Source organism: Ovis aries, chromosome X, assembly GCF_016772045.2.
Source record: "Ovis aries strain OAR_USU_Benz2616 breed Rambouillet chromosome X, ARS-UI_Ramb_v3.0, whole genome shotgun sequence".
NCBI lineage: Eukaryota > Metazoa > Chordata > Mammalia > Artiodactyla > Bovidae > Ovis > Ovis aries.
The window spans coordinates 16763233-16781752 of NC_056080.1; the positions used below are offsets into that span (position 1 = coordinate 16763233).

An 18520-nucleotide genomic window follows, 5' to 3' on the forward strand; every position below is an offset into this window, starting at 1 on the left:
GACCCAGATCTCCCAAATGTAAACATTTTATAATATTTACTTTATCATTTTTTCTGTTTCTCTTCCTCTGTATCTACATATGTATTTTTTTCTGAATTGGTGTAACTTGCAAATTATCTCTAAGAACTTTGATATTCTTTTATTTTTTTCTGTTAAGCTTTTTATTAGATTGTTCTAGAGATTTAGGCTGTACTTTATCAAAATTTAATGGACATATAACATTGGTTCCAAGTGTATAGCATAATGATTTCATATTTGTATATATTACAAAAGGATCACATAAGTCTGCTTATCATCCATCACCACACATAGTTATGTATTCTTTCTTGTGAAGAGCACTTAAGATTTAGTGTAGTCGCTCAGTCGTGTCCGACTCTTTGCGATCCCCTGGACTGTAGGCCACCAGGCTCCTCTGTCCATGGGATTCTCCAGACAAAAATACTGGAGTGGGTTGCCATTTCCTTCTCCAGGGGATCTTCCCAACCCAGGGATCGAACCTGGGTCTTCCATATCACGGGCAGATGCTTTACCCTCTGAGCCACCAGGGAAGCCCAAGATTTACTCTTAGCCACTTTCAAATATACAGTAGAGTATTATTAACTATATTCACCATGTTGTACATTGCATCCCTAGGACTTGCTCATTTTATAACCAGAAAACTTGTACCTTTGGATCACCACTCATCTTGTCATTTCTTAAAATAAGAGGATTGTTTTATGTAACCGCCTTACTATTGTCAAAAAAAGATTATAATTGATACAGTATTATCTAATCTGTGGGCTTCCCTTGTGGTTCAGCTGGTAAAGAATTCGCCTGCAATGTGGGAGACCTGGCTTCGCTCCCTGGGTTGGGAAGATCCCCTGGAGAAGGGAAAGGCTACCCATTGCAGTATTCTGGCCTGGAGAATTCCATGGATTACAGTCCATGGGGTTGCAAAGAGTAGGACACGACTGAGCGACTTTCACTTCATTATCTAATCTGTAGACTTTTAAGTTTTATCATTTACCCTTTATAGCAAAAAAAAATTTTTTCTTATCTAGCATCCAGTCCAAGATCATGCATTATATTTAGTTATCATGACTCTTAATCTTCTTTTCTGGAACAGTTGCTTAGTCGTTTCTTATGTTTCATGACATAGACATTTTTAAAGAATACAGGCCAGTTATTGAGTAGAATATTCCTCAGTTTGGGCTTGTCTGTTGCTGCCTATGGTTAGATTCATGTTTTACCCTTTTAGAAGAATGTATGTGTATATGTAATTTACATACACATTTATATCTATTTCTTTATCTCTTTATATTAATAACTGACCTTACATGATTAACTCTTAATTCCAAGCTTTCCCAATTTTCATATTTGTAACTTCCTTTTATGAGAATGAGACAAAACCCACATTATCCACAGTATGTTTACTTATTTGCTTAATTCTAGAATATACATAAAGAAGTTTCACATCTCTGTAAAAAATAACTGAGTGTAATATTTGTTTATATTTCTTTTTTTGTTTGTTTATATTTCTTTAACTCAAGGAAAGTATGTAGTTAAAATACTGTTTGCAAAAGTTGTGTGTGTGTGCTCACTTGCTCAGTAATGTCTGACTCTGTGACCCCATGGACTGTAGTCCACCAGGATCCTCTGTCCATGGAATTCTCCTGGCAAGAATACTGGAGTGGATTGCCATTTCCTTCTCCAGGGGATCTTCCCAACCCAGGAATCGAACTCACATCTCCTGCTTTGGCAGTGTATTCTTTACCACTAAGCCACCTGGGAACCCCTTTCAAAAGTTGCCTGGGGTTAATTCTTTTCCCTGCCCGGGCTCGTTCCTTGCAGTTATAGTATTCATTTCAAATATAGTTAAGTACATTTTTTTGATTGTGTTTCATTTTGGGTACTTCCCTCCTATTATTATTAGTAGTAGTAGTAGTAGCATATGAAACAACGTGGTTTTAAAATAACTGTACGAAAAGATTGGATAGGTTATTAGAGTACTGAGAAATAAAATTTATGACTTTTAATTGTGTTTGTTTTTTTCAGGAAATCATTTAATAATTCACATTAGGACAAATATGTGAAAGTTCCTGCCAACCTGTGAATATTTCTTCCTTCGGACATTTTTTGTTCTACTTACTGTACAACTTTCTTAGAAGTTCTTCTTTGATGCCATGTTCTGTGGCTTGCATCTAAAGAGGAGTTTGTCTTCATGAAGATTCCTAACATTGGTAATGTGATGAATAAATTTGAGATCCTTGGGGTTGTAGGTGAAGGTAAGTTTAACATTCTTTGAGGTTTTGAGCAATGTGCAATTATATCTACCACCAAAAAAGTTATTAGTTCAAATTCTATTATGTCAGCTAGGGTTATTTTGACTAACTCAAAATTTATATAAGTTAAATTTTACTTAATGCATGAGAAATAAATGAATTAATAACTTCTATTTGTCTATGAGAATGACAAACCACATTTTATAAATTCTGAGCCTCACGATTTGGTCATATTTTAACATCTCTGAAATCAGGATGTGTGTTACAATCAGTAGCATGTCATGGTTTAATTGGCAGAACTTTTTCTTTCCTAGTAGTACATAAAATAATACTTATAATCAATGACATCATCAATTTGATGAAATATGGTAATTTGTTTTTTCATAAATCTTCCTAATTTCTTTTTTTGTAATTTTTGCTCTTAACGATAACTTTTTGGAGATTTTTATAAATGATTCTTTTAATAGTATAAGTTATTATAATTATGATTTCTTTATATCTTTAAAGCATTGTTACAAAAGTATTGGTATTTCAGAATTTTCGAGTGTATTTTGAATTTCAAAAGAAGTTTTACAATTTACCTATGTCAACAGCATAGTTCTGGATTTTAATATTAAGTTGTTAAATCCTTTTCAAATAACTAGAAACAATTAAAATATTGTGTAATCATTACATATTTGCTTCAAGATGTGAAGTTTGAAGACAAAAAAAAAAAAAAGGATCCTTTTTTTCTTCACCTAGCTCCTTTTCGTCTTTTTCATTGGTATTCATTATGTAGATAAAATTCATTCTCAATGTCTTATTTACTATTAATTTTATTTTATTTTATTTTATTTTTTTAATTTATTATTTTTTTATTTTTTAAATTTTAAAATCTTTAATTCTTACATGCATTCCCAAACATGAACCCCCCTCCCACCTCCCTCCCCATAACATCTTTCTGGGTCATCCCCATGCACCAGCCCCAAGCATGCTGCATCCTGCGTCAGACATAGACTGGCGATTCAATTCACATGATGGTATACATGTTAGAATGTCATTCTCCCAAATCATCCCACCCTCTCCCTCTCCCTCTGAGTCCAAAAGTCCGTTATACACATCTGTGTCTCTTTCCCTGTCTTGCATACAGGGTCGTCATTGCCATCTTCCTAAATTCCATATATATGTGTTAGTATACTATATTGGTGTTTTTCTTTCTGGCTTACTTCACTCTGTATAATCGGCTCCAGTTTCATCCATCTCATCAGAACTGATTCAAATGAATTCTTTTTAACGGCTGAGTAATACTCCATTGTGTATATGTACCACAGCTTTCTTATCCATTCATCTGCTGATGGGCATCTAGGTTGTTTCCATGTCCTGGCTATTATAAACAGTGCTGCGATGAACATTGGGGTACATGTGTCTCTTTCCATTCTGGTTTCCTCGGTGTGTATGCCCAGCAGTGGGATTGCTGGGTCATAAGGTAGTTCTATTTGCAATTTTTTAAGGAATCTGCACACTGTTCTCCATAGTGGCTGTACTAGTTTGCATTCCCACCAACAGTGTAGGAGGGTTCCTTTTTCTCCACACCCTCTCCAGCATTTATTGCTTGCAGATTTTTGGATCGCAGCCATTCTGACTGGTGTGAAGTGGTACCTCATTGTGGTTTTGATTTGCATTTCTCTAATAATGAGTGATGTTGAGCATCTTTTCATGTGTTTGTTAGCCATCCGTATGTCTTCTTTGGAGAAATGTCTATTTAGTTCTTTGGCCCATTTTTGATTGGGTCGTTTATTTTCTGGAGTTGAGCTGCAGAAGTTGCTTGTATATTTTTGAGATTAGTTGTTTGTCAGTTGCTTCATTTGCTATTATTTTCTCCCATTCAGAAGGCTGTCTTTTCACCTTGCTTATATTTTCCTTTGTTGTGCAGAAGCTTTTAATTTTAATTAGATCCCATTTGTTTATTTTTGCTTTTATTTCCAGCATTCTGGGAGGTGGATCATAGAGGATCCTGCTGTGATTTATGTCTGAGAGTGTTTTGCCTATGTTCTCCTCTAGGAGTTTTATAGTTTCTGATCTTACATTTAGATCTTTAATCCATTTTGAGTTTATTTTTGTGTGCGGTGTTAGAAAGTGATCTAGTTTCATTCTTTTACAAGTGGTTGACCAGTTTTCCCAGCACCACTTGTTAAAGAGATTGTCTTTACTCCATTGTATATTCTTGCCTCCTTTGTCAAAGATAAGGTGTCCATATGTGTGTGGATTTATCTCTGGGCTTTCTATTTTGTTCCATTGATCTATATGTCTGTCTTTGTGCCAGTACCATACTGTCTTGATGACTGTGGCTTTGTAGTAGAGCCTGAAGTCAGGCAAGTTGATTCCTCCAGTTCCATTCTTCTTTCTCAAGATTGCTTTGGCTATTCGAGGTTTTTGTATTTCCACACAAATCTTGAAATTATTTGTTCTAGTTCTGTGAAAAATGTGGCTGGTAGCTTGATAGGGATTGCATTGAATTTGTAAATTGCTTTGGGTAGTATACTCATTTTCACTATATTGATTCTTCCAATCCATGAACATGGTATATTTCTCCATCTATTAGTGTCCTCTTTGATTTCTTTCATCAGTGTTTTATAGTTTTCTATATATAGGTCTTTAGTTTCTTTAGGTAGATATATTCCTAAGTATTTTATTCTTTTCGTTGCAATGGTGAATGGAATTGTTTCCTTAATTTCTTTTTCTACTTTCTCATTATTCGTGTATAGGAATGCAAGGGATTTCTGTGTGTTGATTTTATATCCTGCAACTTTACTATATTCATTGATTAGCTCTAGTAATTTTCTGGTGGAGTCTTTAGGGTTTTCCATGTAGAGGATCATGTCATCTGCAAACAGTGAGAGTTTTACTTCTTCTTTTCCAATTTGGATTCCTTTTATTTCTTTTTCTGCTCTGATTGCTGTGGCCAAAACTTCCAGAACTATGTTGAATAGTAGCGGTGAAAGTGGACACCCTTGTCTTGTTCCTGACTTTAGGGAAATGCTTTCAATTTTTCACCATTGAGGATAATGTTTGCTGTGGGTTTGTCATAGATAGCTTTTATTATGTTGAGATATGTTCCTTCTATTCCTGCTTTCTGGAGAGTTTTTATCATAAATGGATGTTGAATTTTGTCAAAGGCCTTCTCTGCATCTATTGAGATAATCATATGGTTTTTATTTTCAATTTGTTAATGTGGTGAATTACATTGATTGATTTGCGGATATTGAAGAATCCTTGCATCCCTGGGATAAAGCCCACTTGGTCATGGTGTATGATCTTTTTAATGTGTTGTTGGATTCTGATTGCTAGAATTTTGTTGAGGATTTTTACATCTATGTTCATCAGAGATATTGGCCTGTAGTTTTCTTTTTTTGTGACATCTTTGTCAGGTTTTGGTATTAGGGTGATGGTGGCCTCATAGAATGAGTTTGGAAGTTTACCTTCCTCTGCAATTTTCTGGAAGAGTTTGAGTAGGATAGGTGTTAGCTCTTCTCGAAATTTTTGGTAGAATTCAGCTGTGAAGCCATCTGGACCTGGGCTTTTGTTTGCTGGAAGATTTCTGATTACAGTATCAATTTCCGTGCTTGTGATGGGTCTGTTAAGATTTTCAATTTCTTCCCGGTTCAGTTTTGGAAAATTGTACTTTTCTAAGAATTTGTCCATTTCTTCCACGTTGTCCATTTTATTGGCATACAACTGCTGATAGTAGTCTCTTATGATCCTTTGTATTTCTGTGTTGTCTGTTGTGATCTCTCCATTTTCATTTCTAATTTTATTGATTTGATTTTTCTCTCTTTGCTTCTTGATGAGTCTGGCTAATGGTTTGTCAATTTTATTTATCCTTTCCAAGAACCAGCTTTTGGCTTTGTTGATTTTTGCTATGGTCTCTTTTGTTTCTTTTGCATTTATTTCTGCCCTAATTTTTAAGATTTCTTTCCTTCTACTCACTCTGGGGTTCTCCAACTCTTCCTTTTCTAGTTGCTTTAGTTGTAGAGTTAGGTTATTTATTTGACTTTTTTCTTGTTTCTTGAGGTATGCCTGTATTGCTATGAACTTTCCTCTTAGCACTGCTTTTATAGTGTCCCACAGGTTTTGGGTTGTTGTGTTTTCATTTTCATTAGTTTCTATGCATATTTTGATTTCTTTTTGATTTCTTCTGTGATTTGTTGGTTATTCAGAAGTGTGTTGTTCAACCTCCATATGTTGGAATTTTTAATAGTTTTTCTCCTGTAATTGAGATCTAATCTTAATGCATTATGGTCAGAAAAGATGCTTGGAATGATTTCGATTTTTTGAATTTATCAAGTTTAGATTTATGGCCCAGGATGTGATCTATCCTGGAGAAGGTTCCATGAGCACTTGAAAAAAGGTGAAATTCGTTGTTTTGGGGTGAAATGTCCTATAGATATCAATTAGGTCTAACTGATCTAATGTATCATTTAAAGTTTGCGTTTCTTTGTTAATTTTCTGTTTAGTTGATCTGTCCATAGGTGTGAGTGGGGTATTAAAGTCTCCCACTATTATTGTGTTATTGTTGATTTCCCCTTTCATACTTGTTAGCATTTGTCTTACATATTGTGGTGCTCCTATATTGGGTGCATATATATTTATAATTGTTATATCTTCTTCTTGGATTGTTCCTTTGATCATTATGTAGTGGCCTTCTTTGTCTCTTTTCACAGCCTTTGTTTTAAAGTCTATTTTATCGGATATGAGTATTGCCACTCCTGCTTTCTTTTGGTCTCTATTCGCGTGGTATATCTTTTTCCAGCCCTTCACTTTCAGTCTGTATGTGTCCCTTGTTTTGAGGTGGGTCTCTTGTAAGCAGCATATAGAGGGGTCTTGTTTTTGTATCCATTCGGCCAGTCTTTGTCTTTTGGTTGGGGCGTTCAACCCATTTACGTTTAAGGTAATTATTGATAAGTATGATCCCGTTGCCATTTACTTTATTGTTTTGGGTTCGGGTTTATACACCCTTTCGTGTTTCCTGTCTAGAGGATATCCTTTAGAATTTGTTGGAGAGCTGGTTTGGTGGTGCTGAATTCTCTCAGCTTTTGCTTGTCTGTAAAGCTTTTGATTTCTCCTTCGTATTTGAATGAGATCCTTGCTGGGTACAGTAATCTGGGCTGTAGGTTATTGTCTTTCATCACTTTAAGTATGTCTTGCCATTCCCTCCTGGCCTGAAGAGTTTCTATTGACAGATCAGCTGTTATCCTTATGGGAATCCCCTTGTGTGTTATTTGTTGTTTTTCCCTTGCTGCTTTTAATATTTGTTCTTTGTGTTTGATCTTTGTTAATTTGATTAATATGTGTCTTGGGGTGTTTCGCCTTGGGTTTATCCTATTTGGGACTCTCTGTGTTTCTTGGACTTGGGTGATTATTTCCTTCCCCATTTTAGGGAAGTTTTCAACTATTATCTCCTCAAGGATTTTCTCATGATCTTTCTTTCTGTCTTCTTCTTCTGGGACTCCTATAATTCGAATGTTGGAGCGTTTCATATTGTCCTGGAGGTCTCTGAGATTGTCCTCGTTTCTTTTAATTCGTTTTTCTTGTTTCCTCTCTGATTCATTTATTTCTACCATTCTATCTTCTATTTCACTAATCCTATCTTCTGCCTCTGTTATTCTACTATTTGTTGCCTCCAGAGAGTTTCTGATCTCATTTATTGTGTTATTAATTATATTTTGACTCTTTTTTATTTCTTCTAGGTCCTTGTTAAACCTTTCTTGCATCTTCTCAATCCTTGTCTCTAGGCTATTTATCTGTGTTTCCATTTTGATTTCAAGATTTTGGATCATTTTCACTATCAATATTCGGAATTCCTTCTCCGGTAGATTCCCTACTTCTTCCTCTTTTGTTTGATTTGGTGGGCAACTCTCCTGTTCCCTTACCTGCTGAGTATTCCTCTGTCTCTTCATCTTGGTTATATTGCTGCGTTTGGGGTGGCCTTTTTATATTCTGATAATTTGTGGAGTTCTCTTTATTATGGAGCTTCCTCACTTTGGGTGGGGTTCTATCAGTGGCTTGTCAAGGTTTCCTGGTTAGGGAGGCTTGTGTTGGAGTTTTGGTGGGTGGAGCTGGGTTTCTTCTCTCTGGAGTGCAGTGGAGTGACCCGTAATGGGTTATGAGACATCAAAGGTATTGGGGTAATTTTGAGCTGCCTGTATATTGAGGCTCAGGGGAATGTTCCTGTGTTGCTGGAGAATTTGCGTGGTATGTCTTGTTTTGGAACTTGTTGGCCCTTGGGTGGAGCTTGGTTTCAATGTAGGTATGAAGGCTTTTGATGAGCTCCTATTGCTTAATGTTCCCTGAATTCAAGAGTTCTCTAATGTTTTCAGGCTTTGGGTTTAAGCTTCCTGCTTCTGGTTTTCAGTTTTATTTTCACAGTAGCCTCTAGACTTCTCCATCTATACAGCACCGATGATAAAACATCTAGGTTAAAGATGAAAAGTTTCTCCACCTTGAGTGACACTCAGAGAGGTTCACTGAGTTACAAGGAGAAGAGAAGATGGAGGGGGTAGTTAGAGGTAACTGGAATGAGATGTGGTGAGATCAAGAGAGGAGAGAGCAAGCTAGCCAGTAGTCACTTCCTTATGTGCGCTCTATAGTCTGGACCGCTCAGAGGTATTTACAGAGTTATACGGGGAAGAGGAGAGGGAGGAAGTAGACAGAGGTGACCAGGAGGATAAGAGAGAGGAATGAGTAGGAGAGAGACAAATCCTGCCAGTAACCAGTTCCTTAGGTGTTCTCTACCGTCTGGAACACACAGAGATTCACAGAGTTGGATAGAGAAGAGATGGGGGAGAAAAGAGCAGAGGCCACCTGGTGGAGAAAAAGGAGAGGCCAGAGGAGGAGAGAGTGGACAAGCCAGTAATCTCGCTCTCAGGTAAACTTGGGTAGTGAAGTTTGGGTTTTTAAATGTACAAAATTGACAACAAAGATTAAAAATCTGGAGTAGAGGTTGGATTTTCAAAGATACAATATTAAAGAAAAGCAGAAGGAAAAAGGAAGAAAGAAAAAAAGAATTATTAAAAACAAACAAACAAAAAAAACAAAACAAAACACCAACAACCATCCAAAGAGTATATATGGTGTTTGCCTTAAAAAAAAAAAAAAAAAAAAAGTCTTTTTTTTAAAAAAAAAAATAGTAATGCTAGGTTATAGAAATAAAAATTAGAGGAGAAATAGAAGATTTAACAATTTAACAAAAGCTCGGAAAAAAAAGAAAAAAAAAGCAAAAGGCAAAAAAAAAAAAGAATGATTTTAAAAATATTAAAAAATTAAAAATATATCTGGCTCTTCTCTGATGTTATGGGCCGTGTGGGCTCACTTCCAAGGTGGTTCCCTCTGTTTAACTTCTTCTGTTTGCTGGTTTTTAGGCTCACTAGCTCAGTCGCGCTGTGGGGAGGGGGGATGCTGCAAACAAATAGCACTGTCGTGTGTACACAGTATCTCTGCCCCCCTTGACCTGTCCTTCCTCGCGGCGCACAAACCGCTCCGGCTCTACGATGCTCAGCTGGGAACTGTCTGGGGCCGGCCCTAGGCTGCGTGCACTTCCCCGGTCCAAGCCGCTCAGGTTCGGCCCTCAGGCAGCCCTCAGAGGCACAAATGCGGCTGGGACTGCGCTTTGTGCCCTTCCCAGGTCCGAGTAGCTCAGGAGTTTGGCGAGCGCGATCGCCGCAGCTTGTCACCTTTTCCACCGCTGCCGCTCAGCTCTCTGGGTGGACCGCTGGCGCACCCCGTGAGGCAGACTGTACTGTCCAACACCCCCAGAAGTCTTAGCAAAGGAGCCTGCTTGCAGTTAGGTAAGTAAGGTCTCTCCGGGTCTGCAATTGCCCCTTTCCAGTCCTTACGGCTCTGGCTGCCTGTCCCCGGCGGGGAATGGTCTGCAGCCGGCTTTTTCCGTTCCGTCCTTTGTTCTGTGCTGGGTCCTGGCGGTGTCTTATGTTCGAGCTTTTCGCGTGGTAGCTATCCCACAGTCTGGTTTGCTAGCCCAATTTAGATCGTTCTGGTGGAGCGTGGGGCGTTCGTGCCCGATTCTTACAAAGCTCTGCAGCCCGCGCCTCCCTGCCCTGCCCCCACTTCCCAATGGCGGATGCAGGCGTCTGTGCTGCTTTTCCGCTGGGGGAGTTACTGGTGGGCTTGTAATCTCTTGGTTTTAATTATTTATCTATTTTTCCTTCTTGTTATGTTGCCCTCTGTGTTTCCAAGGCTCGCCACAGACTCGGCAGGGAGAGTGTTTCCTGGTGTTTGGAAACCTCTCTTCTTAAAATTCCCTTCCCGGGACGGGCTTCCCTCCCCGGGACGGAGCTCCCTCCCCACCTCCTTTGTCTCCTTTTTCGTCTTTTATATTTTTTCCTACCTGATTTTGAAGACAATGGTCTGCTTTTCTGGTTGCCTGATGTCCTCTGCCAGCCTACAGAAGTTGTTTTGCGGAGTTTGCTCGGCGTTGAAATGTTCTTTTGAGGAATTTGTGAGGGAGAACGTGATCTTCCCGTCCTATTCCTCCGCCATCTTTCCCCTCCCAGCCCTATTAATTTTATAATACCTGATTTATTACTGTTTTTCAAAAGTGTTATATAGACTTATGCTGTTAAAAATACTCACTGGAGAAGGTCAGCTCCTTGGATGTAACAAAGTTGGAATGTTTCAGATTCTGGGCCTAAGTTTTTCTGTATCATGACCTTTTTCTTAGTATGCCTCTTCTCAGGGATTAACTTAGATTAACTACAACTACCAGTTGTTATTGTTGTTTTTCAGTTGCTCAGTCATATCTGACTCTTTGCAACCCTCTGGACTGCAGCATGCCAGGCTTCCCTGTCCTTCACCATCTCCCAGAGTTTGCTCAGACTCATGTCCATTGAGTTGATGATACCATCCAACCATTTCATCCTCTGTCGTCCTCTTCTCCTCCTGCCCTAAATCTTTCCCACCCTCAGGGTCTACAACTACCAGACTGGCATATAAATCAAAATATGTTAGTTTCAGGTTGTAGTCAGAACCATCATTGCTATTTTTTTTCTTTGTAAACTACCTCAGATGCTTCTTGACTATGAAATACATATACATTAAGGAAATTAAAAGCTGTCAAGCAAACTCTACATCCCTGCAGCCTAAACAGTGCATTTTCACCCCATAGAAAAACTAACATGGGCGGTTAAATGAGGATTGGATGATTGCCTAGTGATTGTGGAGTTGAACTGGATGGCTATAATGGCTGGTTTCATCCTAACTGTGATAATAAGATTCATCCATCTCGACCAATTGAAGGATACTTATTCTGGTTCCCTGGTTTCTGTTGCAGACACATTTTCCAATTTTATTTCCCTGAAGTCCTCTTCTCAGACGCAAACACAGGCTTTGCCTGTCTGTAAACATCAATCATTTCTACCAACTTCAGTTATTGTATATTACATTTTGATTCTCCTGATTAGATTTTTTCACATTATAACTTTTGCCTCAATTTCCTTGCTGTCAACCCTGTGTTCTGGGTTTAAGGAAATAGTTTATTGGCTGATTAATAGGATAAGTAACCCAAAAGGTAGTGATGTGTCTCATTTGAAATATATCAAATAAAGTGGGAGTGCTTAGCTACAGATGGTCAGAGATCCTTGGACTACTTATGCTGGTGCCATTGAACTTAGTATTTATGGCAAAAATGTAGCAACTCCTAGTTATTAATTGGAATGCTGAGATGAGACCTGTACTATTTTGCAAGTCAGAGAAGACATTCTAGTATCCTAGAAGAGAATTTAATTGTCTCCTAGGAGAGAGAACATATTTGATAGGCTCCATGCTTAAGCCTACCCTTGTGAAACCATTAGCCCTTAAGTTTTGAGTTCCCTAGAATCTTTTGAGGTAATTTTAATTTACTCTTAAAGTTATTAGGTCCAAAGTACATCTCTAGAAATTTTTCAACATCTCAAGTAAAATTTTCCTTAAAAAGAAAAACATTAAAAAGTACATGCTTGTTGGGGAAATGAGTTGCTTATACTCTTGGTTTATAAAAAATATATGATAAATATTCATGCTTTCTTTGTATATGGCTCATTCCATTATCACTGCAGAATATTATCATTTTAGGAATCACTGTTATTCCATATTTTGATAGCCACTGTAAATATAATAGAACTTTGATTTTTCCAAGAGCTGTACTTTGTATACGTGTCCCTAATTGTTCACTTCTTTTTATTATAGGAGCCTATGGAGTTGTACTTAAATGCAGGCATAAGGCAAGTACATGGTTTTTAAAAATAAAATATCTGTGTATGTTTAACATTTTTGAAACTAATGTAGTATTCTGTGCATGTGGGCATATAATTAAAAATGTCTGTCTATGATGATGGTGATGCTTAAAGAAGAATTAATATGAGAACCTGAAAAAAGAGACTGCTTTGGGTAAGCTTTATCATGATTAGATAGTCATTAGTTCTTTATACTCATGTGCTATTTTTTTCAACTGACCTATATGTAGATGGAAAGCTGCCTAATGGGAAGAGAGACAAAGTAGTGGCAGATTTAATTTATGTCAAGAACTTAAGAGTAAGGAAAGGAGGAGTTTCATGCAGTCAATATTTTTCTTGTAGAACCAATAATTTCAGATTGTTTATTGGGTCAGAATCCAGATTTTGAAGGGTAGTGGATAGGTGTTTGGTTATGAAATAGGGCTTGAAGTAATAGTGTATGATTATGACTCTTAGCTGTTGTTGGTCACCCTTGAACAGCTTTGAAATGAATCTTATTATATAGATTATTTGACTATGGTTAATAATCACCCGTTATTCAGGGAGGTTATTTCAAGATTCCACAGGTGTTGCTGTATTGAGCATGTTTTACTCAGAGATTACCTTTAACCTGGCAAGTGTTGAAGCTGTAACAATTTCAAACATTAGGTTAAATGATTTTCTTAGCTAGTCTGAATGTTAATATCTGGCCTCATACTATTTCGTGCGTAATTTGTTAAGACCAAGGTTTAAATTTTTTTGGTATTTTATAGTGATATGATTCATGTTTGAGATGAGCTTAGCAGTTTAGTCTGAGCCATTTAAACTCTCAAATCTGTGACAGCACACATAAAGATGATGTAATTTTTATGTTTGCTTTTTCTTCCCTACTGTACAAAATATTACTTAACATTTTGAATTAAGGCTTCATGACAACTGATGTATTTTGGATTTTACATCACATATCTCTTTAATTCAAAGAATTTTCTATTCTTGAAATTCGGCATTTGAATTATGTTATGTTGATAATAGTTATCTTAAGACCTCTGCCAGTAAATCTTAAAAAAATTATTTGAATACTATTAGCTCTTGATTCAGGATGACTAAGAATATAAAATAATAAATATAGTCAAAATAAATTTAGCCCCTTAAATTTCTAATTAAGAAATATCACTGCAGTTTGAAATTAAACAAATAGAAAGCTGTCTAGTGAAGTGCTATGCTTTTAGGGAGGTGCCTTGAGTTAAATTTAGGAAGCTTTAAAAATATTCTTGGATAGATACTACTCAAGGTTATTAGTGTCCAAATTAAATTTGAGTCCTTCTTGAACATAATACTCCTTTTTGTATACTGTGGCTCTGTTGATACAGCATAGCCAAGGGATGCTTCAGTTCTTAGTCTTACTCCTTGAATTTTAAAACCCAGGGATTTCTGATACATAATAGCACATCTTCCAACAGTATTTTCTCTCAGTTGTTACACTTCTTTCTGTGACCTTTCTCCCTATACTTTCATCTAGTTTACTCATTTGTTAAGACATGGTTGTTAACTGTACCTGGTTCTCATATGCACAGTATTAGTGCTGGCAAGATGGACTCAGAGTGAGACTGGAGGAGAACTAGTGTCACTGCTCTCAGGAAACCACCTCTAAATGTGAACTCTGATTCCTTTGTCCATGTGCAGGGCATTTTGAGTTCTAAGGATGAATAACCCATAGTTTTCTTGCTCTTGTATGTCTTGGTCTGTCTGAAGAGTTAGAAGAAGTGCATATTTAAAAAAAAAAATACACACATGTGAGATTGCTGCAAATGAGATTGCATCTTAAAAAAAAAAAAAAATACTTCTTTTTACTGCCCCTCACTAAATGAGGGCCTCGCAGACCAGCTTTCTGAGTATTGTTTCTTCCTTTCATGCACCAAAAAATATACCACTGGATAGAAAATTTGAAGCATAAATTAGTGTCTATCTCAGAGTCATATAGAATTTTTTCTAGAATTTGCAGCTGTTTAATCATTAGACTTGTTATAGTATACCCTTGTTTCAGCTAGAATCAAATCTTTCCCCAGCTATCCAAAAATAAAAGATTTGATGCTTCTGATAAGATTTACCCTTTTGGATCAAACAAATGGATATCTAGGAAATCTCACAGTATAGTTTAAAAAAAAAGGATATAAATCTCTGTTTGGTGCCTATTATGTATAAAGTGATCACGCCCATATATTTTCCATACTTTCAAAGTTTTTAATAAAATGCTTATAAAAATGTATAGATCAGGTTGGCTGTGATTACTTACACAGGTGTGTGTGATTGCTTGTGCATAAATTGGATCTCTTTTTGAGAAGCTTGGCTATGGTTGTATGTATAGTTAAATAATTTCTAGTGTATGGTGTATTTCAACAAGTATGAAAGAAAGTCACTGTTTTAATCTGTGTTCTGTGCAAGAAATTTAGAGGTCATGTTTATAAACAGATATATCTTGTCTTTTGTGAACATAATATGATATTGGGCTATTCCAGGCCAAAGATCAGTTCTTAATTTACTGAAATAAATGCTACCCAATTAAAAAAGAAAAATGTAATTCTACTCTCTTTTTGACAGCTTCTGTTATCTTTATATGAACACTCTTAGCAATGACTGTTAAGCTGTTTATGGGGATTTATGATTTTACTCGCATTTGGAAAAAGTTCTGACCTGGACCTTTACCATACAAATGTGCGTTGCTTATTTTCTTTTTATTTGTGTGTCTGCTTTAAAGTGCCCAAGAGAGGGGAGGTATGTTTTAGAGCACAGTTTTCTTCACAGAAGCCCCAGGAGGTCATCTTCATAACAAAGTGGGGAGAATGGAATGGAGTTGAAATAGGGAGATGTGATTAGAACTTGAGGCAAGAGAGAGGATAGAGAGAACTGGAGATTGATGCTAATCCAGTCTAGGACACGGAAGTGCTGATTCATGTAGTTCATTTCCTATGACTAAAGTTGACTTATGAGAAGTTTTTGTTTGTTTTGAAGTAGTAGGTGTATATATTCTTGAATAACTAGTTATAAAAACTGTGAATAATCCAGTATTGGGGTACAGCCTGTAAGTATTAAATGATAAACTTGACTTAAATTAGAGAAAGTGAAAGTGAAGTCACTCAGTCATGTTCCACTCTGCGACCCCATGGACTGTAGCCTGCCAGGCTCCTCCATCCATGGAATTTTCTAGGCAAGGGTACTGGAGTGGGTTGCCATTTCCTTCTCCAGGGGATCTTCCTGACCCAGGGATCAAACCCAGGTCACCCGCACTGCAAGTAAACACTTTACCATCTGAGCCACCAGGGAACCAAAAAGGAAAGACACTGAAGAGAGCTTTTGCAGAGTAGCGGGTCCCTGCAGAGAGATTAAAGGTGATCCCAAGGATTGGTGGTGAACTGGAAAAGCATTGGTATCGTTTTACCTGACTGGAAAACTTAGAAAGGGTGTATAAGTTTGAAGGGAAAGATGAGTTTGGCTTTCACAATAAAGAATGAAATGTCAGCAGAGTACTAAACCTGATATTAGTAAATACCACATATTGAGCATCTACCATATGTGGTAGGTAGGCAATCTATTTGATGTTTTACATTTAATCCCCACAACCCCCACTCTCCATCCCTACTTTATAAATGAGAAAACTGAGTCAGAGAGAGGCTGGGTAATAGAGCTAAGATTATGCAGCTAACAAGTGGCAAAACCAGGGTTTGATCTGACTCCAGAAATAGCTTCCTTGTGCCTGGGATGAAACTGAAATGATAAGAGCCTTCCAAGAGGGAGCGCAGAGCAGAGTAAAAGACATGTTTAAATGATCTTACTGAAAGAAGAAGGAGTAGACCTCTTGCAAGCAAGGAAAAAAGATTTTTTTAAAGTGGGATTCACTAACAGTATAAAAATCTCATAAAAAGATCCATGATGATAAGGATTGAGGGGTGAGAAAATCCATTTCATTTAACAATGCCATTTATTAATGACTTCTCTAAGTCAAATGATACATTAATACCAAATAGCAAGAGGTTAAGGAGAGAGTAGATAGAGAAGATCTGGATTGCATCATTCTTGTCTTGTGAGAGTTCCGAAATTGAGATTGAGAGTAGTAGGAAGAATAGATTTGATTAAATATTTTCTAGTCAGGAATATCCATATTTCCCCTACTGAAAGGCATTCTTTGGATATTTGTTATTGCTTAATAGTCGTAAATTTACCTTTTGTTATAAGCCTTGATTTTTAGCAAGCAATATGTATTTTTGAATCAGGGATTCCATTTTTCTTTCTCACATTAATTTTGTTTTTATATCAAAAAGCTGATTACATTTTTTAGAAATCAAACTGTCTTAAGAAGATGCTTGAGGAAAAGTCAATGAACCATTATCAATTTAACAAATTATTTATAGTTGCCATCTAAAACCATAGTTATTCTCTACTGGAACAAAATTAAATTTTTTCAGGTTTTTTCCCCACATTAAATAAAGCAAATGCTTTTTTTTTTAATTTTTAGTCAACCATGAGAAACAGAATATATGGGATTAATTATGTTAATTACTTTGTCATTTTATTCCTCCTTACTTAAATAAAAGTAACATGTGGGTTCTTGCTTTTGTGTGCAAAATTTCTAGCATTTGAAGAAGATTATAGAGAGACTTGGGATTTTTCATAAGGATTATAAGCAGCTGGAAATATTTCAGTATTAATTGATCATTTTGTCATAATTTTTAAAAATAATTGTACTCTGAAATGATGTGAATTTACTGCGGGTTATGAAGATTAATGAGATGTCAGTGTTAAACTGGACTTCAGGTCAGGAGCAAAAATAGCAGGAATCATTGATGGGGGAAATCATCTGCCTCTTCTTACAGAGGCACTCATGTAGAACAGATACTTCTGTGTGGTTTCCTTTCTTAACCGGGTTTTTGTTGCTGATCCGGTTAATTGTACAACAGTCTCTGGAACAGGACAAAAGTGTCATCAAAATTGTACTTCTTTGTACTATAATATTTTGCATTTTCAATTCTGCTAGTCTATTGATAAAAAAAATTACCCATGTTTCTGTCATCTTACTTTTAGTAAAACAAATAATGAACTCGTGTCAATTTCCAGATGAGTCTGACGTTATGGAAACAGAATCTGAGGCTTTTGTAGGTTTCCTGGCTGCATTTATCCTTTTCATCCTAATCTGGATTTTGTTTTTTGTTTGCTCTTAGTAAATGAAATAAGAGAATGGTCATATTGGAACTAGCCCTACTACTAGCTCTGCAGACATTGTCTACACAGAAGACTTTACCTCATTCATCCTTCTTATAGTAACTCAGTTCCTAAATGCTCATCCCTCCTCCCATCCACAGCCCCCCAATCTAGAGGATGAGTTGGCTGGAGCACAAGGTAGACTTTAAAGTTCCCTCTTCTGCCAGTCATAAAAACATAATTATTCCCTTCTGTAAGAGAACATTCTTTCTATACCTTCTTAAGATGAGTAATTTCATTAGTCTTTGATAAATGTCTATGCTTAAGGGATTTAACTGGTTCTTTAATGTGACTTTAAAGCTTCAGGGACCAAAAAATGAGTGTCAGTCATTTTTCTACACAAGCCCCAAATATATAGACATTGGCAGTATAAGAAAAGTAGCTGATCAACAAATGCCCATATAGTGGATACTTTTAAATAGTTCATCATAACTCTTGATGAGTTGTTGGAATCAGTACCTTGAAAATAGTGCATGGGAATCTATTTTTATATAAAAATAACCCACCCCTGAATATTAGAAGCTATAGTTCATATTCTACAGTGTTTTTGAACTTTACTATTTTTTAATTTAAAGGTTAAAAAAAAGGTTTGTTCCCTATGTTAAAGTATTTTAATTAAAAAAAAAAAAAGCTTTCTACTTCTACTTAAAGCACTGTGTTCAAGGCATGATATTATAAAGTAAAATTCAACCAAATATCTTTTTAGGAAAAATCTATAAATCTGGCCTGCCACTTATTTTATGGAACCTAGCCACACTCATTCAC

The 18520-nt window shown here is 36.6% G+C and overlaps 1 protein-coding gene across 2 annotated transcripts in view; it reads left to right on the forward strand.

The window, feature by feature from the left end:
- Positions 1 to 18520, forward strand: part of CDKL5 (cyclin dependent kinase like 5) — a 185359-nt gene that overhangs the window by 60589 nt on the left and 106250 nt on the right. For both annotated transcript variants that reach the window (XM_027962883.3, XM_060407647.1), the window contains exons 2-3: positions 2035 to 2264; positions 12477 to 12511. In XM_027962883.3, the coding sequence (XP_027818684.1) occupies positions 2201 to 2264; positions 12477 to 12511 (99 nt within the window). In that variant the 5' untranslated portion in view covers positions 2035 to 2200. The remainder of the gene's footprint in view (positions 1 to 2034; positions 2265 to 12476; positions 12512 to 18520) is intronic.